We start from the raw sequence: 27,898 nt of genomic DNA, 5'->3' as shown, positions 1-27,898 counted from the left end.
TAGTACAGACGGGGTTTCACCATGTTGGCCAGGCTGGTCTTGAACTCCTGACCTCAGTTGATTCACCCACCTCAGCCTCCCAAAGTGCTGGGATTATAGGCGTGAGCCACCACGCCCAGCCAATGAGCTAGTTCTTAGCATGTTATCTGGCTAGAAAATCAAGGAAGGAGTTAAAGGCAAATACGTAGGAAACATCTGAGTGGACTGGACTGAGCCTGGTCTACAACCCTTCACCATGATATTCGCATGCCTTCAACACAAGGCAATACTTGGTAACTGCTCAGAAAATACTTACTGGATGAATAAATGAACTATAGGACAAGGCTGAAAATTTGAATTCTGTTAAAAAATAAAGTTATGAGCAATTTCTTAATATATTTTAAAGACAGTGCTGTATATTGAAGAGGTAGATCGTGATGAATACTTAATATTTATTTCAGGGAATTTTAGCTTGTTTAGAGCCTTATGGGTCCATTTCAAGTTAGTTTAGTGCCTACTATATTCCCAGACACTAGGAGTGCATGAGGAGTGCAGCATAAAACACACCCTTGCTCTCTGGTTGATCTTGGTCAAGCGGAAGGGACAGGCATGGAGGGGCGTGGTGGAATGAGCACCATGCTGGAGTCATGTTCTCGGGGTGCAAAGGAAAGTTCCATCAATGCTGCGGGAGGGGAGGGTGGTTTTGGTTTGGGAACACCAAACCCATGACATGAACTGGGTTATGAAGAACAGGTAGGGTTTCTCCAGGTGGAGAACGAGGAGAAGGCAGAGGGGAGGAGATGCGCAAAGGCATGGATAGAGGCAATGGGGGTGAAGCCACCAGACACCTTTGGGGAGACGGCAATTGTGTTTATGAGGTACAGAGTGAAAGTGGGGGAAAGGGAAACAGACTTGGGGACAGGTAGGGGCCGCATGGCTCAGAACTCATTTGCCCCCAGAGGAGAGGGGCTTAATCTCGTGGCAAAGGGAAACCGCAGAAGGGACTTAAGCAGAAAAGTGATCTGATCAGATGGATACTTGAAAGATAACTCTGGCAATGGATGGAAGGGTGGGCAAGAGAGGCTAAGACTAGAGAAGGCAGGCAGGCCAGGTGACAAACTGGTGAGGGAAAAACTGGGAGAGATGAGAAGATCCAGAGATCTCAGCTGTAGCAAAAGCAATGAATGGGTGAGATGTTAAGGAAGGTGAGTTCAGGTGTGAGGTCAAGCAGAGGGCAAGGATATGTTTAACACTGCAATCCTCATGCAGAGACTGTGCTATTAACATAATAGGTACTAAACTAACTTGAAATGGACCCACAAGGCTCTGAAAAAGCTAAAATTACTTGCTCTGTAAGTGAATGAAAACATTTAAACCATCGCTTACATACATACTAACATCATATGTGCTAAATACAGACTCATGTACTTGTGACACCTTTCATTTTGGCCTGTCGCCTGAAAATCAATACCCTTATTAATAAAAAAAAAGGGTGGGTTGACTCTGCAAACCAACTTCAACAACAATGACCTCTGCTGGCTTTTTAGCGCATTTGCTTCCAGCTGAACCCAAGGAATTAACTTTACTGGGGTCCCACTCTTTGGTTTCAAGTGGGAAACCAAAGTCCCCTTCCATGGAGATCAAGTGCCAGCATGGAGAGTTTTATCCTCAAGAACCTGAGCCGCAGGAGCTCTGTAAAGAAGCCCAGCATGCTCTGCTAGAAGATTCGACTCGCAGTCAGGTTGAATGTGATGGCTAAGCACAGCTGGGTGATGCCTGAGAGCAAGGAATTTGAGTTCAGGAAAGGAACTGAGGAGTGGTAGTGACATCTTGTAGGGGCAAGCTTTCTATCTGCCTTGCACTAGCGGCACTAGAAGAATTGGCCCTCGGCTTATGAACAAGACCCTAGGGCTGGACCATTGAAGACGGTGAGAAGATAAGAAACCCAATCAGATGATACAGACGGTAAGTTAGAATCACTAGATTTTGGCAAGCTTTCTGGGTGCTCTACAATTAGCCTAGGCAAGCTAATTAAAAAAGCATCATATCTAAGATAGTAGTAAGTGAATTCTCTACCAAAAGACATATAGAACACTGCAACTTTCAATTACCTAATGATTTCTATGACAAACTGTGAGTAAGTAATCCATTCTAATAATAATAACCACTGAAAGTTCCTTTAGTACAGTCTATATTCATATCCATTGCATAGAATTACAGTCACATCCTCATACTCTCTGAAACAACTTTGCCCAAGTATTTTTACAATTTCTTAACGGAGGGTTTTCAATCCTTTACTTCTACAATCTTCAGTGCTGACCCTCTTCCTCCATCGTCCTACTCCCCCAGGCCCCTTCCCCGACCATTTCAAAAGTATAACATCGGAAAAGTAATGCTGAAACACGAACCAAATGCCTTATGATCAATACAAGTTCATTGCATAAACTAGGATGTTGGTTAAGGTGCAATAATTAAGTGCAAAACCTCAAAATGTCTACTGATAATCCTGTGACTTGATAAAGCATCTGAACAAAAGAGACTAACAAGTGAAGAGTCTAGTGTCTCACCCAGCTCCACATCTTGATCATCGGTAAGCACAAGAATAATGTTGGGTCGAATGTTTTTTCGTTCCTGCTGTATCCGTCCTCTGAACCTCGGGGATCTGACAGTCGAACAGAGGCTTCCCAGCAATTCTGTGCCCAGGACAGCCAAAACCAGAGCACAGCAAGAATACTTCATTGTATTTGGTCCAATGTTGCAAAAGTGACAAAATGTCTCCGTCTCCTGATTTCTGGAGTTCTGGGCAGTCAGAGAAAAACGGAGACGGTGAGACTAAAATGAAATCCAAACTCCAAGCACAGTTGCAGAAAAAGGGCTACAAGTAAGTCAGTATTGGCACATAAGCTGGCAGAGACAGGGTTGTACATGAGTCAGAAATAGCAAACCCTCACAAGCGCTGGGTAGTTTTTTAAGCACTTGATTATTTTGCAAATTCACTTTTGTCCTTTATTCTCATTCCAACTTTTCCTATTGCAATTCATTGCCAAAATAGAATTTCCAACACAGAGCTCAAATGTAAAAGCTTTCTGACAAGAGCTAATACCTTGAATTAGGTATCCTGGTTGAATAATCAATTTCTATTCTCAGAGGTATTCAGAACATCTGCAGATAGGGTCCTGGAAGGAGGAGAAAAAAATACAAAGGAAATATCAGTCAACGATTTTAAAAACAGATTTTCGATCTGAAGTAGTCTCTTGCAACAGCATATTATATGTGTATATATTATATATATTTTTTCTTCTGTGCTCCAAAAGGGAGGAACAGAAGGAAACAACTTTCAGAACTGCAGAACTGCTAACAAATGACTCAAATGCTATCTTCATTTCATAATCAGCTCCATAAAAGGGTGGTAAGGTATCGCCCTGCTCACACTCTGACATTACTTTACACATCCCCAACAGAGCTGACGATCGATTAGGAAGAGCCAGCAGTGCCAGGGAAACAACAGAGCATTGGGAACAAGTGTTTGCATGTGGGAAGCAGATGGCGCAAGGAGCCTGTTGGGGAGCGCTGACTCACCTGCGTGTGATACTGAGTACCTAGCAAGCAGAACGAAACACACACCACACCTGTCATTTGTCATCTGCATTATATCATTCACTACCCAGGAGAGTCTTTTCTGCTGACAAAGACTTCATAGTAAGTGACTGGGACAATTTTTTCCAGCCTCTGAAAACCTCCTCACTGTCCCCCATCAATCAATCACCAGAAGGAAAAGGTGCTTCCTCCGTGCAAGGCTGGTTCCCCTGTCCTCAGCTTGTGCCGGCACCTAAGTGGACAGAACACCCTTTTGATTGTCAATCACCAGGCTTACTGCTGGCGAGACCGGTAAGGCACAGATAGCACAGGGGTTTCGCTTTGCTGCAGATCTTAAACCTGCGAAGCAAAACGATTGATTGGCCCTGAGGCTGGAGTTAGCGGCTACCCTTCCACATTAAAAAATAAATAAATAAAATCCAGAAGGGAGAGCTGCAAAATCTTTGCAAAGCTGCACAGAAGGAGGCTTTTGAAAGGGTTGGAAAAATGCCCCTCTCACTTTGGAACACTAACCTGCTGAAAGCTTTTCTCTTGGAAAGATAGCAAAGGGCTCATTAAAAAAATAAAATCTTTGTCTCATATGTCATGAGGGAACAACTTTATGGGAATTTAGGCTGCCCTAAAATTAATTAGATAGCAGTCTGTTTCATCAGTCACTCAGTCCCCATACACCTGAGAATCTGTATTTTGATCTGCAACAATAAACTGGCATTGGATAAGTAGGCATAACTAATTAAGTGTAAGCATCGCATAGCAGGAGGAAAGGGCTCCATCTCTCAACTTCATGCCCTTAATTCTGGAGGGTGACAGGGGTTAGTGAAAGAAGAAAGACTGGATACCATATACATTATTTTGTTTTACACAAACACACACATATTTTAAACTTTATGAGCTGTTTTGTAAACAGTTCTAATGCTTTTCACTCTGCAGCCTGTAATTATACTGCAGGAGAGAGAAAGAGACAAAAAGAAACAGGTTTTTAAACAAAACTCTAGTGTCTGCAGCCAGGCAGTCCTGACTACATTATCTGCAACACACAAGCCAGCTCCAATTGATAACGGAGCTCTGTAGAAGTCACTAATGTAAGATTTGGTGCTTTCTTCTTAATAACTCAGGGTGATTCCACAGTGATTGCTGTGCATGCCGAACACTGAAAGCCTGCAATTATTCTGCACTGACTGTTTGACTTCTGTGCATTTGTTTTAAATCGTGAGACACTTGATACAGGCACGAAGGGACAGGAAAACTAAAGGAATAAAATGACAAACAATGGCTTGTTCTCACAAAGCATGGGTCAGGCTAAATAGTTAAATACAGAAATTTCTTAAGAGGTTGGTTCTTTAAGTAGTAAAACTTTGCTCACCTCTCAAAGCCTGCAGAGGTGTGTGAAGGGAGAGTTTGTGAAGACGGCGTTTGTGCACCCACTATAGTGTAAACCAACCTCTGCTGACAGTAGCAACCCGGGAGGAACAATTTCAGGCTCACTGCATTAGACAAACAGTGGCATTTGAGTTTAAATAATCAGCAACACGAGAAACTGGAAGTTCTTGACAATTCAGATGCTGATAACCTTTGCTGGAACCCAATCAACACTGCTAGTTATTCTTTTCTTTATCTTATTTACTTTACTTCTTCCTTTAGGAAAAAGCAAATTAGCTTTAATGATACCTTTGTGTAAACTACATCAAAAATCATTTCCTAATATGGAAAAGAGAGAGTGGTTTTTTCCTACGAAGCGAACTTCCCTTCTGGTGAATGAAAAGTGCAGAAAAGGTCTACATTATTTTCTGCCACGGTTTATCTTATTTTTTTAACTAAAATTTTTTATTTTTATTGACAAATGATAATTATATATATTTACGGGGTTCAATTTGATGTTTTGATATATGTGTACTTTGTGGAATGATTATATCAAGCTAATTAACAGTCTATCTCCTCACATGCTTATCATTTTTTTTTTTTTTTTGTAGTGAGAACATTGAAGAATCTACTCTGTTAGCATTTTTGAAACATACGATTAATTCATTGTTATTAACTGTGGTCACCTTGCTGGGCAACAGATCTTGAAAGTTTATTCCTCCTGTCTCACTAGAACTTTGGACCCTTCGGTCAGCTTCCCCCACCACCACCACTTTTCAATTCAGGGAATTCGTACCTACAAGGATATATACATTAAGTGGTCAAGAAAATTGAATTTTTCACCTAGTCTGGCCAGCAAGAGTCCTCTCTATCTTTCATCTCATCTTCCTTCACGAAAACACACAAAACATGCCATTCTAGAAACACTGCACACAGACAATTCTTTATTCGAAAATGACCTTTCAAAGCCTGTCATCCTCTTACTGCCTGGTTTCCAGCTCCAGAAGGAAAAGAAGTAAAGAAGGGGAAAAAATCCTGACAGACAAAATGCAGAGCTTGACAGAAGAGACAAGGATGCAATGTTTGAATTGGATACTTTGTGGTGGACAACAAGAGTCCTTAGAGACTAGCAATTGGTCTTGAGAAAGAGTAGAAAATGAAAGAAATGTAGAAAGGTTTTTCTCACACATACAAAGTGAGTTTGAAGAACAGTGTTTTATTCTTCACTGATCAAGACCAGGATATAAGCTGCTTTTACTCCAACCCATAAAATGACAACAGCAGTTGTAGTTATGGCCAATTGGTGTGGAAAGTTTATAGGACTTTGTTTAGGGTGGTCAAGCTAAATTATAAAAGTGGCAATAAATTTTTCAAGTCACATGTAAAAGAAAAAGAAAAACAAAAAAAGACTGGAAAGATGTCCAGCCAACTGGATAGAAAGTTTAGGTCACATATGTTTGTCCCGCAATACCCCAATCTAAACTCAAGCCCTGTTGCTCCCAAAGGTTTAAGGGGAACTCTGTCTTCCCCAATCCCCCCTTTGGCTGGGCAGTTTGGTGCTAGGTCTCTAGAGGGGATGGTGGCCAATACATCAACAGCACCCTGCTTTTGTCTACAGCAGCAAAGTATAGTTTGGGACTTTTGGGGGACCCTGTGGCCCTTTTGGGAGGTTCATGAGGTCAGAACTATTTTGATAAGAATACTGACACATTATTTGCTTTCTTCACTGTGCTGACATTTCTACAGATGATGTAAGAGCAATGGTACGTAGAGCCACTTTCCGCTTTTGTCTTAGCATGAATGATAAAAGCTTCACATATAGTAAAAACAAACAAAAAAACAAAAACAACAAAAAAAATCCAGCTTCATTAAGATGAGGCAGTAAAATCACTAATTTTATGAAACCGTGACCTTGAGTGCACATGTTTTCTTTTCACTGTTCTGTTTTTTGAGATAGGAGGTTCACTCAAAGTCCCTTGTTGGCTGGGGGAGTATGATGGCTGTCTTGAGGAAAGGCATGAGGGTGACTGAGCTGCAAGCTAAAGTGGCTTTAAACAAAAAAAAATGAAACGCTACTTTTACTTAAAATAATTTTTTTGGACTTGGATATTTGGTAGACATTTTACCAAATAATGAATGAAATAAGCCTATCATTTCAAGGGAAACAATTGACAGTGTTTGTTACCAATGATAGAAATCTACCTTTCAAGCTAAAATTAGAATTTTGGAAAGCTTGTATACTCCACTTGGCAGACTTCCAATAAGTAACTTTTTCTGATGACAATGATAGTGATGTTAACAAATGTTATTTTTTGATATTGTAAAATGAAATGAGTCAACATTTAGAATATTTGCATAGTTCAGTGAACTAAATTTCCCAAATGATCACAGTGCTATAAAATCTTACATGAGTAAAATATTCATTCAAAGTACAAGATGACCACTGGATTCTATTGTAACAGAATGAAAAGTTCATTGATATGGTTTCAGATTTCTTAACACAACTAACCTTTAATGAATTATCACTTGCCAAGTTTTGTTGTAGTATCAAAGAATATCCACAAGTATCTGAAAAAGCTATTAAAATGCTTCTACCTTTCCAACTACTTATTCATGTCAGTCTGGATTTTATTACTGTACTTCAGCCAGAACAATGTATTTCAACAGATTGAATGTAGAAGCAGAAATAAGAATTCGACTTTCTTCTTTTCAGATAAACATTAAAGACATTTGCAAAAATGTAAAACGAATTCATAATTTATTCACAATTTTTTTTGTTTGGAAAATATAGTTTTTTAAATAAAATATATCATTTAGGTTAACATATAATAGATTCATTATTTTCAAAAGAATCATATATTTTAAAATTTTATCAGTTTTCACTTCTAAGTATTAATAATTAAAATCCACATAAAAACTGTTGGGGCAAGAGTCTTCAATAAATTTTAATTATATAAAGGGATATTGAGCCCAACCAAAGGGTTTGAGAATTGCTGACTTATAGTGTACCTTGTTCTATAGTTAAGCCCAGACTCTCACATTTAAGGCTCTAGGTCTGGCCCTAGTCACAAGCTTCTCATTTACTTTTTTTCCTTAAAGCCTTGAAACTGTCCTCAGTTCTAAATGCCTGGTCTCAGATAAAAGTTGTTGATGAGTCATAAAATTCTGTGTTTTTTTATTCCCCAAGGATAACATAAAATTTTACAAATGAATGCCCACACAGCTAAAGTATACAAGGGACAGGGTCAGAACAACCCACTTGCCACAGAAAAAAACCTCTCTAGGATGGGGCAAAAGAATTATTTCTAGTACAAAGCAATGGCACTTTATAGTTAGGCCAGAGAAAAAAGGGAGAGACACCATAACCAGTTGAAACAGCAGGGGCAGGGGAGATTATCCAGTTATGTGAAGCTGAATTTAGCCAGAACACACTTAGATTATTGTCAGAGGCAAGCAAAGTAGAATTACGCCAGCAAGAAGCTGGTACCCACATCTCATCCTCCCATCCCACATTACAGTCTACATACATTTCTTAGGATCAGTTAACATGGCCCTTTCTCATTAATTTTGGCTTTTGAGTCTCCCAGAGATTACTTCTTTTCTTTAGAGTAAGCCTTCAGGATGTGCTATCTTCTTTATAATATACATGAATCCATGAAGAAGTTAATTTCTTCTTTTAACAACCCCATAGCTGGCAAAGTTCACCTACTGTTAATCTCTAGAAAGCCCGTTTCCTGGTCTAATTTATTACAACTCTAAGCAAAGAAGATAGACAATCATCCCCTCCTGGTGTAGTAACACTTTTATTCTCCTCGAATAATAAATCCTCTTCCAACAAACAATGACGGCTGAAAAGTGTATGCCTGTGACCTGGAGCACCTGTGGGGAAATATTTGGCTAAATGATGAGCTCTTCCTTTCTCCTCTCCTCCTCCCACCCAACACTGTGAATCTTGAAATTGGAAGGAATCTTCAAAAGTCATCTATTCACACAGTGGTGAGTGTTGTTTATCCCTGGTGTATGGGGAGGGAGAGGGACAGGTTTTATTTTTTGGCTGAATGCATGTATATATTGAATTTTTTCAATAATTGGTTGCATTACAAAACATAGAAATAAATAAACTTAAGTTTTCTAGGTTTTTCTCTCTGTCTTCTCAGGGAGGAAGAAAATAGATGGAGTAGAAGATTGAGAAGGATTAAGTGAGAGTTGAAGAGTGAGAAGGATGAAGTGAGAAATGTACCTTTGAGACTCTGCCTCATAAAAGGAGGAACTAAAACCATATAAAATCAAGCTTCTGAAGGGCATTTTAGAGAATTCATAAAGTCCAAATTAAAATTTGTCCAGCTTCTTTCGGATGAAATGAACAAGACAAAGGAAAACAAACTGATCTAGATATTATGAAAACCACCGGAAGAACTCAATATTCCTGAAGCATATGTTACAAAGTGTCTAAAGGGACTAATAATGGTCATTGGTGACCAATTGTGGTCCAAATGATCAATGGTTTCAACAGTGGCACTGAGATCCAAGAGAATGAGAACAAAGAGACAACTGGAATTCCAAAAGAAGAGGCAATGGAAACTTCAGTTAAAGTGGATTTGTATGAAATACTATGCAGCCATAAAAAGGAATGAGATCATGTGCTTTGCAGGAACATGGATGAACTCGGAAGCCATTATCCTCAGCAAACTAACACAGGAACAGAAAACCAAACAGCGCATGTTCTCACTTATAGGTGGGAGGTGAATGATGAGAACACATGGACACATGTGGGGGAACAGCACATGCTAGGGCCTGTTGAGGGGTCTTTAGGGTTGGGGGAGGGAGAGCATCAGGAAGAATAGCTAATGGATGCTGGGCTTAACATCTAGATAAAGGGATAACATGTGCAGCGAGCCACCATGACACACATTTACCTATGTAACAAACCTGCACATCCTGTACATGTACCCCTGGACTTAAAATAAAAGTTGATGAAAAAAAATAAAGTGGGTTTGGTGGAAGGACAACAATATTGTTAAAAAGAACTAGAATGTGATCTTGGGCATCTTAGCTATGTCTTAAAATATATGATTTATTACATTAAATTTTATTAAATTGGCCTTTGGTTTTATACATTTATAGCTTATTTGTACAGAAGTACCTTGAGATACTGCATTAGTCAGCAGAAGTAGTTTGTTGCAATAACAAAGAAATTCCAAATATGATAAAAGCATATTTGTCACTCGTACTGCAAGTCACACACAGGATGGCAGAGAGCTCTGCTCTGCCCAGCCATACATGGATGCACACTGACGGGGGCAGTGTTGTCCTGTTGCTGCAATAAGTAGACCAAGAAGCAAGGGAAAAATAAGCTCAAGAATTTTGCAGGAGCTTTTCAGGGCTTCAACCTGAAAGTGACCCAGTTCACTTCTAACATTTCATTGGATGTTATTAGTCATGTGGCCCCACTCAACTGCAAGGGCATTGGAAAATTTAGCAGACCAAAGTGTTTGCTGAGCACTAATGTCTATGCCACAAACTTTATGTTTCATTAGTACCCCATGTCTTTCTCTTTCTCTACACACACACCACACACACACACATACACGTGTGTATGCCCACACACATACTTAAGATATGTGTATAAATATACGTACCCACACAAAGACACATATCGCAAGGAACGAAGAAACAATCTTTCTCACAGTATAAAGTTCAATCATTCTTAGGTACTAAAAATATACTTTCGACAGATTCGGGGATTTTTTATACATGTTTCATTTTAGTCTGTTTTCCTGATGTACATAATCTGGCACAATGCAAAATTTTTAAAATTCCGCAATTCTCGAGATACGTTTAAGTTGAAGTAAATATTTTTAAAAAGACAATTAGATGGTATATTTATGTTTCAAAAGCATTTCTGGAAACACTATCTCATACTATGAGAAATGGTTTCGAAACATAAATATACAGTCTGAAAATCATTTCTTGAAATACTATCTCGCAGTCGTATGTAGGAAGAAGAACACCTGACTTTACTACGTAAATGAAGCTGCAGTTAAGAGAACCCCACTGGCATACTTCCTTTTTGAGATGGAGTCTCACCTGTTGCCCAGGCTGGAGTGCAGTGGCATGATCTTGGCTCACTGCAACCTCCACCTCCCAGGTTCAAGTGATTCTCTTGTCTCAACCTCCTGAGTGGCTGAGATTACAGGTATACACCACCACACCTGGCTAATTTTTGTATTTTTAATAGAGATGGGGTTTCACCATGTTGGCGGGCTGGTCTCCAACTCCTGACCTCAAGTGATCTGCCTGTCCTGGCCTCCCAAAGTGCTGGGATTACAGGTGTTAGCCACTGTGACCGTCCACTGGCCTACTTTCTATGCCATCAAGTTCACTGCCAATATAATGCTCTCTAACTTCTTCTAGGCGGTAAACACAGCAGAATGGGGAAACAAGCAGAGAGAGGACCAGGAAAGAAAGCTCTGGGAAACAGTGTGAAGGAGGTAATCACATTTCAAAAGACAATTCTCTTTCCTAGCTCAAGGCAAATTATGGAGATTAGCTGTATTTTTTTTCAAACTGTATTACTTACAGGAGAACCTTAAAAAAATATCAAACATTTAAGCCAGGCGCGGTGGCTCACGCATATAATCCCAGCACTTTGGCAGGCTGAGGTGGGCAGATCACCTAAGGTCAGGAGTTCGAGACCAGCCTGACCAACATGGTGAAACCCCGTCTCTACTAAAAATACAAAAACTAGCTGTGTGTGGTGTCTGGTACCTGTAGTCCCAGTTGCACGGGAGGCAGAGGCAGGAGAATTGCTTGAACCTGGAAGGCGGAGTTTGCAGTGAGCTGAGATCATGCCACTGCACTCCAGCCTGGGCGACAGAGTGAGACTCGGTCTCAAAAAAAAAAAAAAAAAAAAAAAAAAAAAAAAATTCAAACATCCTATTAAAGCCAATGTCTTTGCTTGGAGACATTTTCAAGGAAACTTTAAAATTCAGGTTAGTTTATGTATTAATATTTTAAAAAATCGTCCTTTACAAGTTGTACTGGGAAATAGTGTTTTGAGATCTTTTGTCCTAATGGTTAAATACATAATTCCCAGTCTTTAAATAACAAAATCATCTTCACCATGTACCTAAATCCCTGAGCTATCTTCAGACATTGGGTCCCCTTCAGCTCTGTACTCCTCTCTCAACGACTAACAAGCACAGCTTTACAATTATCAAGTAAAAAGAGCAACCCTACTTAAATTTCTCGTGAAATTCAGGTCTGCAGTCTTGGAAAATATCACAGTAGAAAAAACTCAGTAACTAGTATGCCCATCTAGGAAAATTAATTTACTGTATTAATCTTAGCAATAAAGCATATAATGAATAAAAATTGCCTGTCAGTTATCATTGACACTAGTGTAATCTATGATATTCTTATTCAATCAAATTCACCTTCCTATCTTCAAATCACTATCTGGACATAGAGATATTTATAAATTTCTATTTTTTCCTTTTTTTTTTGAGATCGAGTCTTGTTCTGTTGCCTGGGCTGAAGTGCAGTGGTGTGATCCAGGCTCACTGCAACTTCCACCTCCAGGTTCAAGCAATTCTCCTGTCTCAGCCTCCTGAGTAGCTGGGATTACAAGTGTGCACCACCACACCCAGCTAATTTTTGTATTTTTAGTAGAGAGGGGGTTTCACTATGTTGGCCAGGCTGGTCTTGAACTCCTGACCTCTGATGATCCACCCACCTTGGCCTCCCAAAGTGCTGGGATTATAGGCGTGAGCCACCGCGTCTGGCCAATTTCTTTTCTTTTCTTTTTTTTAGAAAGACTAACAGCTCAAGAGATACAACAGGAGATTTCTAAAACCATAATTTTCCTAACATTTATAGATTCAAATAATGAATCAGTAGTGCCTTGAAACTTTATGACATCTGTCTTAGTTTACTTGCTGGACGGAAGTTGGGAAATACTTTAGCTAATAAAAACTTAGCATTTTACTCTAATGTTACAAAAGAGTAACCTTTATGAAGTTTTATGCATAAGAATTTATAGAATGAAAATGTTAAGAGCCACATTAGCATCCTAAGCTGTTACTTATCTTATATGTGAAATAAATCTTCCTGAAAAGGCTCAGATTATGATCTAGGTCCATGAACATATAAGGCAAATTTACACTTACTGTCACTGTGGAGTGTCTTTATAAATAGATGTTTATAGGTGGACTAGTCCTTAGAATTCTTCCTTACAAACGCCCAGTGGTGTTCCACTTCCAGAATTTATTTTCTCACTCATTACACTCTACTTTGTTTCAAACCTTCATTTCTCAGCACACACAAGAACAGCACTTGTCACACAAAGCAGCTGATATAATTAAACCAGATGATGGGCCCCACACGTAAAGCCAGCCATTCATGAAAGCTGGTCACCAGAGGCCATTTCAAACAATGCATATTTTAAAGTCATCTAAAGTAATCCCTTCTCTCTGCTGATTTGGTTTCCATGAAGTCTTAAGCACATGTGTGCTGCAAAAAGGAGGTTTATTAAAACCTGATGTGATATTACAGATTATAGTACAACAGGGTTGGGTTGATTTTAATATCTGTCTTCAAAAAGAAAAGCAATCTTTAATAATATTTGCAAGCTTACTAAAACATCATGCATGGAAAGGAAGCTAGATGATGTTTATTAATTAAGGAAAAACAAAAATAAAGACTGCACTCATGTTCTCTTGATTAGGGTATATATAAAATTTGCATAAAAATTGGGGGGAAACGAAAACAGTTTTTACTGATGAGTGGATTAGCCAAACATAGCAACTATTTTCCAACTATAGTGAGGAGCTTGGTTTATTTGGAAAATGCTTTATAAAGTTGTGAATCTGAAGTCTAACATTCCCTTGGCCCGTTCTGGTGAAATATTGTGAAATGTGTCATAGAACAACATTTGACAATTTCAAAATATTAATAGCTGTCATCATTAATAGAAGTATACTAAGTCTGGCTGCCTGCAAAGTTTACCAGGGCTCCTAAAGTTTACCGAGACCTCCAGCCCTGGTGGACTTCTAGATGTTTTGTTAATTTGCTGGTTCTCTCTGATCTTTCTTTGTGTTTCATGACTGTATTTAGTTTCAATCGGGGATGAAAATACAAAGGCTTGGATTTGACATGCGTCTGGTCCTCCATATCAGGATCTCTTGCATACAGCATATGCTTGAAGTACACACGAAAGGAAACATGTAAATGATAATAAACTGTTTTTGCGAAATCAGCAAAAGTAGTGCTCTGGCACGCAGGCCATCTACTTTTTCTCCTTGGAACATGGCTTCAGGGGACAGATCGTATATGAGAAAGGAGGTTAGCAAGCCTGACTTTGGAGAGCAAATGTGAAGGAGGTGTTCTGGAAAACACCTTGTCGAATCTCTAAGTCTGAAAAGGATCTTAAAGTTCACCTCCATCAACCTTTAGTGAATAAAACTTCTCACTCATCAGTGAATAATGTCCCTGTGTAGGTAACAAGGGACTCACTAGGCCACCTGTTTAGTTTAGGGTGAGATTTCAGATTAGGAAATTCTCCCTTTTATTGAACAAAAATCTGCCTTCCCCTTTCTTCTAGATGCTTACTCATGCTCTATTCTTCTGAGCCACACAAAACAATTCTATATATTTTTTTACATAACAAATGATTTAAATAATTCAAGATTGTTTCTATCTAACTCCTAAATCATCTCTTACAAAACATACCTACGTGGTGGTTTACTCGTAATTACGGGAGAGAGTTGGAAGGGATTATTTTTAATTTGGCCATTGGTTGGTTAACTATTGGATCAATAAATCCTATAAAACTGTAGTTACACAAATAGCAAGCCAGCATATTTAATGCCCATCTGGCTCAAAGGGATTTTGACTACTAGACTACTGCAAATCAATGGTTTCCAAATTCACTAAGAAAAATGTCCTTATGTACCACTATTTTCATGCTTGAACTACATCCAAATCAGAAATCTTCCAAAATTTGCATAATTAAATTGCTAATTAGTTTTATTGGAGAATAAAGCCAGGCAAGAAAGATGAAGATCCAGGCTAGCGTCATAATCCAAGTACTGATTTTTTAAAAAATTCCTTGACAACTTACTGATTTCCTTCTAGTAATTAGATTTTGAGGAAGCTTTTCTTCCCAAAAGAAACATCTTTACCACACATGGCTCCTAACTTCAGAATACTGGATACTTTAAAAGAGCTATGCAAGAGAATAACAACCCTTAAACAAGGGTCCTAGGCTCAAGTACTTAATTCATAACGTGGAGCAGAGGTTCATCAGAATCACCTAGAAGTCTTGTTAATTACTCCAGCGTTTTTGATTCTGGGATGAGGCCTATACAATTGCTTTTTTTTTTTTTTTTCCAAATGGAGTCTTGCTCTGTCACCTAGGCTGGAGTGCAATTGCGCAATCTTGGCTCACTGCAAGCTCCACCTCCCGGGTTCACGCCATTCTCCTGCCTCAGCCTCCCGAGTAGCTGGGACTACAGGCGCCCAACACCACGCCTGGCTAATTTTTAAATTTTTTTTAGTAGAGATGCAGTTTCACCATTTTGGCCAGGATGGTCTCAATCTCCTGACCTCGTGATCCGCCTGCCTCGGCCTCCCAAAGTGCTGGGATTACAGGCATGAGCCACCAAGCCCAACCAAAATTGCTTTTTTTTGTGATGGAATTTCACTCTTGTTGCCCAGGCTGGAGTGCAGTAGCGTGATCTCAGCTCACTGCAACCTCCACCTCCTGGGGTCAAGTGATTCTCCTGCCTCAGCCTCCTGAGTAGCTGGGACCACAGGCGCGCACCACCATGCCCAGCTAATTTTTGTATTTTGGGGAGAGACGAGGTTTCAACATGTTGGCCAGGCAGGTCTTGAACTCCTGGCCTCTGGTGATCTGCCCACCTTGGCCTCTCAAAGTGCTGGGATTACAGGCGTGAACCACCATGCCCGGCCTTAAAATTGCATTTCTAGCAAGTTCCCAGGTGATGCTGATTCTGATGGTACTGGTCTACAGTACAGCGATCAATCCACTAGAGTCAATGAAAGGAAAAGTGAAGCCCAGCCAAGCAGGTGTTGCAAGTCTCTTCCATGAAGGCTGACTCCTCAGACCTTTGCATGGGCTGAGGAAGCTAAGCATTTACAAGATAGGATTAATGATACTGCCAATTATTTTGTAGCTGATAGGACTGTATTTAGGATCATCCTTCCCAGAGTTGCCAAGAAGGCAAACATGCCAACACACAGTCTATCCTAGGCATCAACAACTGAAGGAGTTTTCCATGGGAGAACCTTCACCTCCTTCAACAAGTATCCAGAAGTGTTCTTTTGAGTGGCTTTCAAATGACCAGCTAACATCTCTTTCCATGTCTGAAGGAATAAGATTGCTCAAATTCAAAATTCTTGACATATGTGAACTAACAGACTCTAACAGGGGCCCACGCTGGAGTTTGTTAATAAGCTCAAAGATAGGTTCACCACTCCCAGGTTGAAATCTTCATCTTAAGGTAAATTATTACCAGAGATTAAGGAGGCAGAGTGAGTTACTTGGCTTTTGTTTTCATAAAGCCCTGATTCAGTTTACCAATTCTGTTCAGCCTTATCTGCCAATCACCCCCTGTGGGCCTTTCATCACCTATGGCCTCCTCTTTGAGATAATGGTAGGTGAATGTAGCTGCAGTAGGAAACAAACTTTGAATCGATTAAACAATATGATCCAAAAAATGTATGAAACCACCATGATAGGAAAGACACCATGACATTAGGTGCTCCTGGGAATGCTGAGCTGAATCCTTCGTCCCACACTGTGGAAGAGTAGGGAAAGGGATGTGGCCACACAAAGTGAGCTGGAAAAGTGGGGCAGGATTCACGGGGACCAGGTGCAGTGGGTTGAAATTGGGCCAAGGTCATGTTTGCAACCTTCCAAACGACTTTATCTACCTCAATTCTTATCGCAGCAACCCCAAATTGGGACACGTGGTCTGATACCCGGTTGAGAAGGGAAAACAATTTTGGAGCCCTAGTTTTCCAGTTGCCTGACTTCAGGGAGTAACTTCCAGCACCACGTGGACTAGTGCCAGGACCTTGGCACAACCGAAAGGGTTCACGCCTGGTCTTCTTTCCTTCTCTCTTTTTGCTCCCTTTTCCTCTCACCCCCTCATTTTATCGCCAGCTCCTCCTTCATTCCTCAGATCCTACAGCCCCATTCTGCCCCCTGACTGACAAAAGTCCCTTACCACTCCACTTTTTTCTTTTTGTTCTCCTGAGTTTCCAACTTCCCACAATTTCCAAGATTTGGATGACACTCAACTCTTAATCAAGAAGCAAGAATTTTTGCTAATATCCATTGAGCATGTGCCATGTATTAGACCTTTCATAGTCATTAGTTTATCATAGCCACACACCAACGAAGTAGGAACTATTTTCACTCTTTTTTTTTTTTTAAACGAGAAAACTGAGATTCAGGGAAGTTCAGGGATCTGTTCAAGATTACACAGTAAGGGCAGAACGGGGACGACCCCACACCAACATCTTTCTTCGTAAGTATTCTGTTTTTGCATTTTCTCTTGAAGTGCATTTTAACTCTAAAAGATCTTGTATGTCTAGAGAATTTCAAACTGGCAAAATTAATGGGGGGAAATTTTGAGGGGCAAAAATGAGCTTCAGGTGAATCTGCCACTGTGCCTTACAGTATCTCCCTGGGAGAACAAAACAGGCCATCAGTATTGCAGCCACACACCACGTACAGCCCCCCTTTCACCTTCCAAACAGAAGCGGACCCCTCAGAACTCAGTAAAACAAAGAGTCGTTGCTGGGTGAGAGAGTGGACTGGCGTGGTTAAACATGAATATTCAAGACCACGAGTCACAGCTCCATGAATTCGAGGGTCTCCTCTATTTGTATTTAGCATTGTGGAGTCGCGAGACAACTTGCAATGATTAATTAATCCTTGGTAACAAGGCAGAAGGTGAAATAATTTGTGCATAGTCACGCAGTCGGTCATTCTCGGGCTCCGAGTTAGTACTGGTGTGCTTGGTTTTCCAGAAACAGAAAGCTGTCCTTAACCCACACCTTAATGAGTGACATCATCTTCAATCTCCCCAGTCCATGAAAATTCCATCCTCTGAGATCCCCCTCCCAACCCAGTCCCAGCAGGACTTGTCTCCCCAACTTCAAGGAGATGAGGCCAGGCATCCTGGCTTGTGGGGTGCAGGAGGCACAATCTAGCTAACACTTTGCATTTGGCTGCTTGTGGCTGTTTTCCCACCATCCCAAGTGCAATTTTAACTGAGGCTATTCACAGTAATACCTTAATTATCGATCACAGTAGGGGAAAAGAGGGTCTCTAGATATGTGAATTTCCATACTTGAACTGTTTAAAAGCTCCAACTTAAAACAAGCAAATAAAAATAAAATATTTTAAAGCACACGGAATTTGCACAAGGAACCCCTTAAAGCTCACAACAAAAAAAGGGTTATTTCCTCCTGTTTCATGGAGGGGGCAGTGGCTCCATGCTGCTCCAAGCTGTGGCTCTTCCCACTCCAGAACTTGGGCTGAGGCATGGCATTGTCATGGCAGGAGCAGGACTGCTGATGGAAACTGGGAATGCTGTTCAAAGCATCTGCTTACACAGGGCATCTGGCACACCTGCTGATCTTCCATTGGCTAAAGCAAGCCATAGGGTCGAGCCCAGGGCAGGGTGGGTATACGTTCTGCTCTCCTGGTAGCCCTGGGTGGGGATGTTGATTTCCTTCACTTCTCTGGTTTGTGTGTGTGTATGTGTGTGGGGAGGTGGTGACAATCATTGGGGATTGTGACAAAATCTAACATACACACTTTCAAAAATTAATTACATATTTCCTGGTAATCAGTACAAAAATTAATTACATATTTCCTGGTCATCAGTACTGCAGATGATGTCACTGTTTTTTTCTTTTTTGGCTCTGGGTCATCAATATTAACATCCAAGTCTGGGCATGATGGCTTATGCCTGTAATCCCAGCACTTTGGGAGGCCGAGGTGGGTGGATAACTTGAGGTCAGAAGTTCAAGACCAGCCTGGCCAACATGGTGAAACCCTGTCTCTACTAAAAATACAAAAAAAGTCAGCCAAGCATGGTGGTGCATGCCTGTAATCCTAGCTACTCAGGAGGCTGAGGTGGGAGGATTGCTTGAACCCAGGAGGTGGAGGGTGCAGTGAGCCGAGATCATGCCACTGCACACTCCAGCTTGGGCAAGACAGAGTGAGACTCCATCTCAAAAAAAAAAAAAAAAAAAAAAAAATTAACATCCAAAGTGCTCTAGGCTATGATTTTGACTTTTTCTAAGGGATACTGGGATGTGGAAAGCAGTTTGCCCAATACATAAATGACACCAGACCCACACTGTTTGAAATTCCTTATGGATGCTTTTCATAATACTGTTTTCACCTCCTTTGCTATCAATGATCATTTCTAGTTATCACTGGAGTGTTTACACTTGTCTTCTAATGTGCTAGGGAGAGTATTCTCCCACCTTCTCCCTTCTATAATAATATGTGAGGGAGATACCAGGAGGAGGCTTGTTAGACCTCATTAGATTCATGTGTAAAATGAGAATGAAGACATGAGGGTCTCTCAAGTCCTTTGTGTGCGGGCATGCTGGCAAAAGGTTGTGTTGGGGGCATCATCGGTTTATTAGAATTCCGCTTGGTTTTGCTTTTGTTTCCCTGTTTTTGCGGGCTGGTTGAGGGTGTTAGATAAACGAACTTAGAGAAGATTGAGCTGGATTAAGTTCCAAGCACTCCTGCTTTGCCATTTTCCATATTTAACAGATTTTTTTTTTCCAGATACTTGACTAAGCATTAACACTACCTGCAATTTGTTCAATTCCATTTATTCTCACTTCCAGAAACATTTTGATTCAGCAACCCTTTGTTGAACACCTGTATAAGGCACTTCATCAGGCACTACTGAGATAATGGAAAAGAGTCCTGCCTTTGAATGGAAAGTCATATGCTATGCTACGTATAATACACTTTCAAAATGTGTTGGTAACGCCCTTCACTCTAAAGGTGGAGCAGATGGCACACTTCGAAAGGCCCCAGGGCTTCCTGGGGTGTGTGTGATACTCTCTGTGGGTTGAGATTACCCTGAACACCACAGTGGCGTGCAGCGCTCATGTTTTTCAAATGAAAACAAACCCCAAAGAGCCATATTCGCCAGTCAAAGTAGATGAAAGTCAAACGTTTTCAACTTGTTTAGTGCACAACTATTTCCTAGCTAGCATTTTCCTCTAATATATATTTAGTTATCTTCTGAAAGCCTGACCTTGCATTGGTAATAACTGATCTGTGAACCAGATTTTTCATATGCTTAGGTGGTTTCTTATATCTCAAATCCCATGGGAAAATATTTGCTCTTTCATGGATAAAATAATTCATTCTGTGTTCACAAGGCATCACAGTTCAGGAAAATATTTTGGTATAAATCATCAAATTTGCTCTTCATAACTTATATGGGCAATTAGAGCAGGCGTTATTATTCCTCCCCCACCCACCCCACATCCACCTACCACAGTCGCTTGACAAAGCGTAACCTGAAATTATACTCAGGTCTTCTGACTCCAAGGCTGGTAGCTAGTTTCCAACATAAATCACTTATTTTTCATTTTTATAATTGTCAACTTGATCGTTCATGGATATGGATGGTAAAAATATATAAGCTAATATAATGTGCAGACAAGCAAAGAAAAGATGTATTTGCACTCATTTCAAACCTTTTTATTGTTACTTTTCACAAAACTCACACAAGTAGAATATTGGTCTCAGGTTTACTTATTCTTTCTGCACAAACGCAACAACCAGTAAAAATACAGAGGTAACGACTTCCCGAGTCATGCGAATATAGTGAGTTGAAGTGTTAATGCTGCTTCCTAATAATTTTAGCAACATTATGATGTTGCTCAGAGTACTCTTAATAGACTCTTACGTTTTAATAAAGTATGTGAAAAACAATATTTTGGTAAAAATATGTCTACAAAATAGCTCAGATTAAATCACTCGAGGATTAATAATTTAAGGAAAGCCTTGAAGATACGTTGATTTTAACATTTTAAAGAGTCTTTTTACAAAAGCAGATTAGGAAGTTAGATTGATTATACCGAAAATGCATTTGGACTTGACATGAAACTCAAAATAATTTTAAATAGAAAAGGACTGCTTTATGGGAATTTAGCATCTTTCCTGTGGACAGCAGCTGGAAAGTTTGTAATTTTCTAGGTAGGACTCATGGGGAAGAGGGCAGGGGAATGTGCTACATTCCTGGAAATTCACCTCACCTTGAATCATAGCTTTGCCTGACCACGGGGATAAATGTAGAAGACAAAATAGTTTTCCATATAATAATGATAAGGCACAACTTTATTTTGTCTGATAGCAACAATCTATTTTCTCCATACTGTGAACTCATCTCATTTCTGTTACTATTTCTAGAAAACAATTACATTTTCATTTTTTTGCTGTTGTAGAGTTCTAAATGATGTGGTGCAAATTGCTAATTCCCTACCTCATCATTCATTGTCTTCTTTATTTACAACAAGATCCCAATTTTATTTGCAGTGGCCAGCTATAGGTGACTTTTCTTAGTTGCCGTGGCAACTCTATGTGCCCACACGATTGATTTCTTTCCAGTGAGATGTAATGAAAGGATTGTGTGGGACCGTTCTATAAAAGACCGTGGAGGCTGGACATGGTGGCTCACGCCTGTAATCTCAGCACTTTGGGAGGCCGAGGCAGGCAGATCACCTGAGGTCAGGAGTTGGAGACCAGCCTGGCCAACATGGTGAAACCCCGTCTCTACTAAAAAGACCAAAGCAAACCAAATAAAACAAAACAAAACATCAGCTGGGTGTGGACTGAGGCAGGAGAATCCCTTGAACCTGGAAGGTGGAGGTTGCAGTGAGCCAAGATCGCGCCACTGCACTCCAGCCTGGGAGAAAAGAGTGAAATTATGTCTCAAAAAAAAAAAAAAAAAAAAAAAAAAAAGACACAAACCCAAACCCAAACAAACAAAACAAAAAGAAGCAAAAACAAAAGAAACAAAAGAGTGTGGGTGGCCATTTGTCATATGTCATGACTGGAGTTTCGGCAGCCATCTTGGACCATGAGAAGTTCTCCCAGATGGAATGCTCCATCGTGTAGTAAAGAGAGAGAAGAATCCTGAGTCCCTAGTGGCTAATGTCCCAGTCTTGATGCCCTGACTCTGAATTTTCTTTACTTGAGAGAATAAAACCTTTTGTCAAGAAGGCCCTATTTTGGTTTTTGCTATGTGTAGTCAAATACCCAATTACTTCTCCTAACGAACCCGACAGTTTTTTCTCATTCTACAACCATCCTGGATTTAAAATGTTAGGACATCATGGCCGTTAACATCAGACCAGAAGAGTTTGGTTTATATTTGAAATAGGACAAACAATAACAATATGGTAAGTGCTATGAAATTGATAGAGGCAAGTGGGAACAGGAAATTCTCTCAACAGACATTAAGCTCCAAACTCTATTTAACTCATATTTAAGGCAGTTTAAGGTTTCTGGATCAAATAAAGAATATTAGGAATCTCTCATGAGCCATACAAATGAAAAAAAAAAAGAATTCCTTTATCTTTTTATACTTTTTTAGGATTCAAGTATATTTCATTATGCCTTGAATTGCTCTTTAGCTTCTTTAAAAAACAACAACATTGAAAAGCCTAGAGTCGGCCGGGTGCAGTGGCTCAAGCCTGTAATCCCAGCACTTTGGGAGACCGAGACGGGCGGATCACAAGGTCAGGAGATCGAGACCATCCTGGCTAACATGGTGAAACCCCGTCTCTACTAAAAATACAAAAAACTAGCCGGGCGAGGTGGCGGGCGCCTGTAATCCCAGCTACTCGGGAGGCTGAGGCAGGAGAATGGCGTAAACCCGGGAGGCGGAGCTTGCAGTGAGCTGAGATCCGGCCACTGCACTCCAGCCTGGGCGACAGAGCGAGACTCCGTCTCAAAAAAAAAAAAAAAAAAAGAAAAGCCTAGAGTCTTCACACAAGCAATCTACCTGGACTCTACCTGAGTTTTCCTGAAAGAGGTTAAGGGGTAACCCCCAAAGGATGGATTTTCATATTTTATATCCAAAAGAAGAATTTCAGTATTTTCAGAAAATATTGCTAAAGATATTCTATATTTTCTTAACCAATTGTAAAATTGTAATGTTGGATACAAAGATGATACTAAAAACAACTCCACAGGAATTTTGGCACATGTTTACTCATAAGAAAAACTTGATTATCTGTCTTCATCTGCAGGCATTTTCCCCATTTCCTTTCTCACTCATGCAAATATGACTTTCATTTTCAGTTGTAAATAGGAATTCTGCTTTCACTGAATAGTAAAGGATTTTTTAAAGAAACAAGGTTTCTAGGCTTTAAAGGAATTTTAAAAAGTGATTTGTTGGGCCAGGTGTGGTGGCTCACCCCTGCAATCCCAGCACTTTGGGAGGCCAAGGCGGGCGGATCATGAGATCAGGAGTTCGAGACCAGCCTGATCAACATGGTGAAATTCCGTCTCTACTAAAAATACAACAATTAGCCGGGTGTGGTGGTACGTGCCTATAATCCCAGCTACTCAGGAGGCTGAGGTAGGAGAATTGCCTGAACCTGGGAGGCGGAGGTTGCAGTGAGCCAAGATCGTGCCACTGCACTCCAACCTGGGCGACAGAACAAGACTCTATCTCACAAAAAACAAAAAAACCAAAACATTTGTTTTGTATAAATGTCTCAGTTATACCTCAAATTAGAATTCCAAAAACTCAAATTAATACATTACAACACACTATTCTTAGACTTGTGAAACTGATTTTATAGTAATTACTAAACTCTAAAGTTATTAATAAACTAGCAAAGTTTAGAAAGAAAAACATGAATGGGTAAATCGAAATACCTTAGCCAATTTGATTTATGCATAACTACCATGAAATGGAAATAATTTGATAAACTTGATTAGTTTAGACTATGATTGCCAAACTGTTTCCTGTCATGGAAAATACTAACATTGATTATATACAGCACACTAGGATAAGCAGATGAGGCCACTCACAGTCCAAGGGGCTCTGGCCATCCCAGGCCTGCCCAGCCATCCCGAGGCTGAGCAGGTAGATATCTTGGTATACCTGTAGTCCACATCTTGACAAATCTGTAATCCATTTGTGGCCCACTGCCAACATAGAGTGATGCTAGGATGCTGCAGTCTAGAGAAGCAATTGGGCTATGAGGATTCCTAAATGATGTGGCTATTTGTCAGAAAAAAGATTGTAAAGGTATTGAACACAGATGATTTAAAAAAATCAGGGGCTCCTATTTACAATAGCAAAGACATGCAATCAACACAAATGCCCGTCAATGGTAGACTGGATAAAGGAAATGTGGTACCTATACATTGTGGAATACTACGCAGCCATAAAAAAGAACAAGATCATGTCCTTTGCAGGGATGTGGATGAAGCTGGAAGCCATTATCCTCGGTAAACTAATGCAGGAACAGAAAACAAAACACTGCATGTACTCATTTATAAGTGGGAGCTGAGCAATGAGAACACATGGATACAGGGAGGGGAATAGTACACACTAAGATCTGTCAGGGGAGGGTGGGGGTTGGGGAGAGCATTAGGGAAAATAGCCAATGCATGCTGGGTTTAATGCCTAGGTGATGGATGATAGGTGCAGCCAACCACCATGGCACATGTTTGTTACCTATGTAACAAACCTGCATATCTTGCACATGTACCCTGGAATTTAAAAAAATAAAATAAACAACAAAAGCAACAACAACAACAACAAAATCAGGGGCTTAATTTATATAATTGCAAGTATGGAATGTATACAGTGGTGTTTTTAGAGTAATTAAAAAAACAAATAGTCTGATTTGATCAATAAGAAGTATCAATTGGATGGTTGCTAAATCTCTATCTCATAGAACCACAGACTCGTAGAAGTTTGTCACGCTTGTCAGAGGGAGTCCCATGTTGCTTTTGTCTAGGTTAAGACTAGTTGGGGTGCCCTCTTCTCTCACAAGTGGGGCCATTTCATATCAATTTGCTTTACCCCCATATTTCTGTGTAATGTGGATGCCATCTATGACATTTGATTGAATTTAGTGGGAAATTAATATATAGACCTGGAGACATTATCCTTTCTTCCCTGTTAATTTCACCACCTTCTTCACTCCTGCTCTGTCATTTTCTATCACGCTTCTCCCAAACCCACACTTACATTCTGCTTGTTTCTTTCCCTTTTCCTAAATTTCTGTTCTCAGGAATCAAGAATGGACTTCAGAAGTCATCGTATTCAACTTATTTTAAAATTGAGGATGCTGAGGCCTCAAGTAATTGATAATATCATTTGTATCCAACTTACACTGTACAAAGGTTTCACATACTTGTTCTAATTTGGATCCTCCAGTAACTCTAGGCAGCACTGTTGGTATCCCCGTTTCTCGGGGTCAAAACAGATTCGGAGAGGTGAAATGGCAAAGCCCAAATCACCTTTTCTCAAAGTGGAGAAGGAAGCCATATCTCGTACCTTTCTGCTACACCACAGAATACTCCCTCATGACCACACTGGGGACACACATTGCACTAGATGCAAAGCAGTTTCCTTTATGTTCCATGAATATTTTCATGGAAGCCAGTAAGGAATTTTCTCAGATGAGTAAGTTGCATACGTTGTGAAGAAATGTCTTCTGCCCCCATCAAAACCACATATCTAAACTTTGTGAAACCCTCACCAATATTCTTCAGTGTATGCAGAACTCTCAAGGTCTTACAGTAGTGACCTCCAGAAGTTATGTCAATGAGGAAGGTATGGGAAGAATAGAATATAACTGTATGTCGCCAACTCTCTGGGAAGAAGGTGTTAGGGGACCTGCCTATCCTTCAGACCTTTGAATGAATGACAACACTGTAAAGAAAATGTGTAATAACAGGTCAGTAAGCCTCAAGTTTAAGTAGGACACACCTTTCTCTTACTCCTCTTCCACTCCCTCTCCAGTTCCTTCCCATCAATGGCTTGGATGAAGAAGTGTTGAGAAAGAATGGAAGTTCAAATATTTTCAGTGATCTACAAATTGGTACCTTCACAATTCTAAGCTTACACCATTTCCATCTTTATTCCTTTTTTTAATGAAGAAGTTAAGTTTTATAGTAACCACTCTGGAAAACAAACATCATTATTTATCCATATGTCATACACTCACAATACCCGCATATCTTATTTAATGACTTTCTCTCCCTAACACATATTTGGAAACAAAGACATTCTTCCTAAGCTCTTCTCCCTGTGAGAATTTTGGGGTTCTGTGGTTCTGTGGTACCCTATTTGAACAAGAAATCTGTACTTTCAAATACGTGTTCAGAGATTACTGTGCTTGCTTTAAAAATGTCACTGTTAGAAGCGGACATCTTTCGTTTCTACTTTGTCTTCCTTCTCTTTCACATATGATGCATTTGTTACATTCCCTCATCCTCAAATCATATGCTAGGGTAAACAAATGGGATGAAAAGTGAGAATGCATTTCCCTTATTTCCACTGCCTTGGTTTTTCTGAATCTTTTAGCTGTGCCATAGATGGAGTTAGATGCTCTTTCATGTTCCTTCAGCGACACTGGCAGGTTTGCCCGCCATCACACTTCTCAGGGGAAGTGCATGTTGCCTTTGCCTAGGTTAAGACTAGTTGGGGTGTCCTCCAGTCTCACAAGCAGGGCCATTTCATATTAATTTGCTTTACCCTCATATTTCTGTGCAATATGGATGCCATCTGTGACATCTGATTGAATTTAGTGGGAAATTAATATATAGACCTGGAGACATTATTCTTTCTTCCCTGTTAATTTCACACTTTCCGCTTCACTCCTGCTCTGTCATTTTCTATCACGCTTTTCCCAAACCCACACTTACTTTCTGCTTGCTTCTTTCCCTTTTCCTAAATTTCTGTTTTCAGGAATCTTTTAGCTGTGTCATATAGGAAAAGCTATAAGCTTTCAAGATTAGAAATGCTTATTGAAAACCCAGATTTTCGAGATCCAGGTTAATCTGGGTTAGTTTAGAGTGAAGTTAACAGAGGCGTTAGTAAGTCCCTACTGACTTCATTTAATGAAATGCCTGCAGTCATCTATAATTTGACAGGTCTTGTGAAAGTTACAAAGAGCACATTTGTTCCACAGATTTTCGTTGGTCTTCCATTTGTGGATTTTATGTGGCAAGAGGAAAAAGAAGGTATAACACATATATATCTCAAGTGGAGCCCTAAAATATGATCCTACAGCAAGAACATCCACTCTTGACCATGGTCACCAATGCACAGTGCTAGTTACAGAAATCTGGGCAAGAAGGCAGGAAACGCTGTCACCAATGCAGAAACAGCTTGTCTCTGTCCTGGCAGGGAGATGAATCCTCACCAAAAGAACCGGCCTTACTACAGGGAAGAAGGGATGGATTTGGAAGGGAGTTCTGAATCTGAGTTTCTGCTCTCCCACTTACTAGCTGTGTGATTTTGAGAAGTAGATGTCCTCTGTGAAACATAATTTCTTGTCCATAAAATATAATGGCCCTGCCTGTCTTTCAGCATTGCAATTATACCAAATGACTTAAAATGAATGAAACATTTTATAAGTGCAAGAAGTGCCTTACAAATATTAGATACTCTAGTATTTTGGTCTCTATTTATAGAAAATAATCCATGTCATTGTGTTAGGAGGAAAAGTCACTTAGGGTCTTATTAGTGTCTTTATCTTATTCGGTGGCACAACTATCGTTTTATGAACAGAGAGATTAATCTGGTGGCCATATGTATCCTCTCTTTCCATTTATCCCAGTACTTTCTCCACTCATGAGATTTGATTAATCCCCATCCTGCTGATTTATCATAAAAATGTTTCTCGAATCTGT

At 40.0% G+C, this 27,898-nt stretch overlaps 1 protein-coding gene across 25 annotated transcripts in view; it reads right to left on the bottom strand.

Annotated features, from left to right (window-relative positions):
- The window catches only part of SULF1 (sulfatase 1), a 193,404-nt gene that overhangs the window by 91,642 nt on the left and 73,864 nt on the right, over positions 1–27,898 (bottom strand). For 18 of the 25 annotated variants that reach the window (XR_010577340.1, XR_010577341.1, XR_012416930.1 and 15 more), the window contains 2 exons: positions 3,083–3,155; positions 2,547–2,778 (listed from right to left, as the gene is read on the bottom strand). The exons of 4 other annotated variants lie outside the window; for them this stretch is intronic. Coding sequence is in view for 13 of the 21 variants with exons in the window: in XM_005563497.4 (XP_005563554.2) it covers positions 2,547–2,718 (172 nt within the window). In the remaining 8 variants the exon portion in view is untranslated. Of the gene's footprint in view, positions 1–2,546; positions 2,779–3,082; positions 3,156–4,939; positions 5,061–27,898 lie in introns of all 25 variants that reach the window. 3 more of the 25 variants (XM_073999999.1, XM_065519330.1, XM_073999992.1) reach the window with 1 other exon arrangement.

Source organism: Macaca fascicularis, chromosome 8 (assembly GCF_037993035.2).
Source record: "Macaca fascicularis isolate 582-1 chromosome 8, T2T-MFA8v1.1".
NCBI lineage: Eukaryota > Metazoa > Chordata > Mammalia > Primates > Cercopithecidae > Macaca > Macaca fascicularis.
This window is presented reverse-complemented; position numbering and strand designations above follow the sequence as displayed.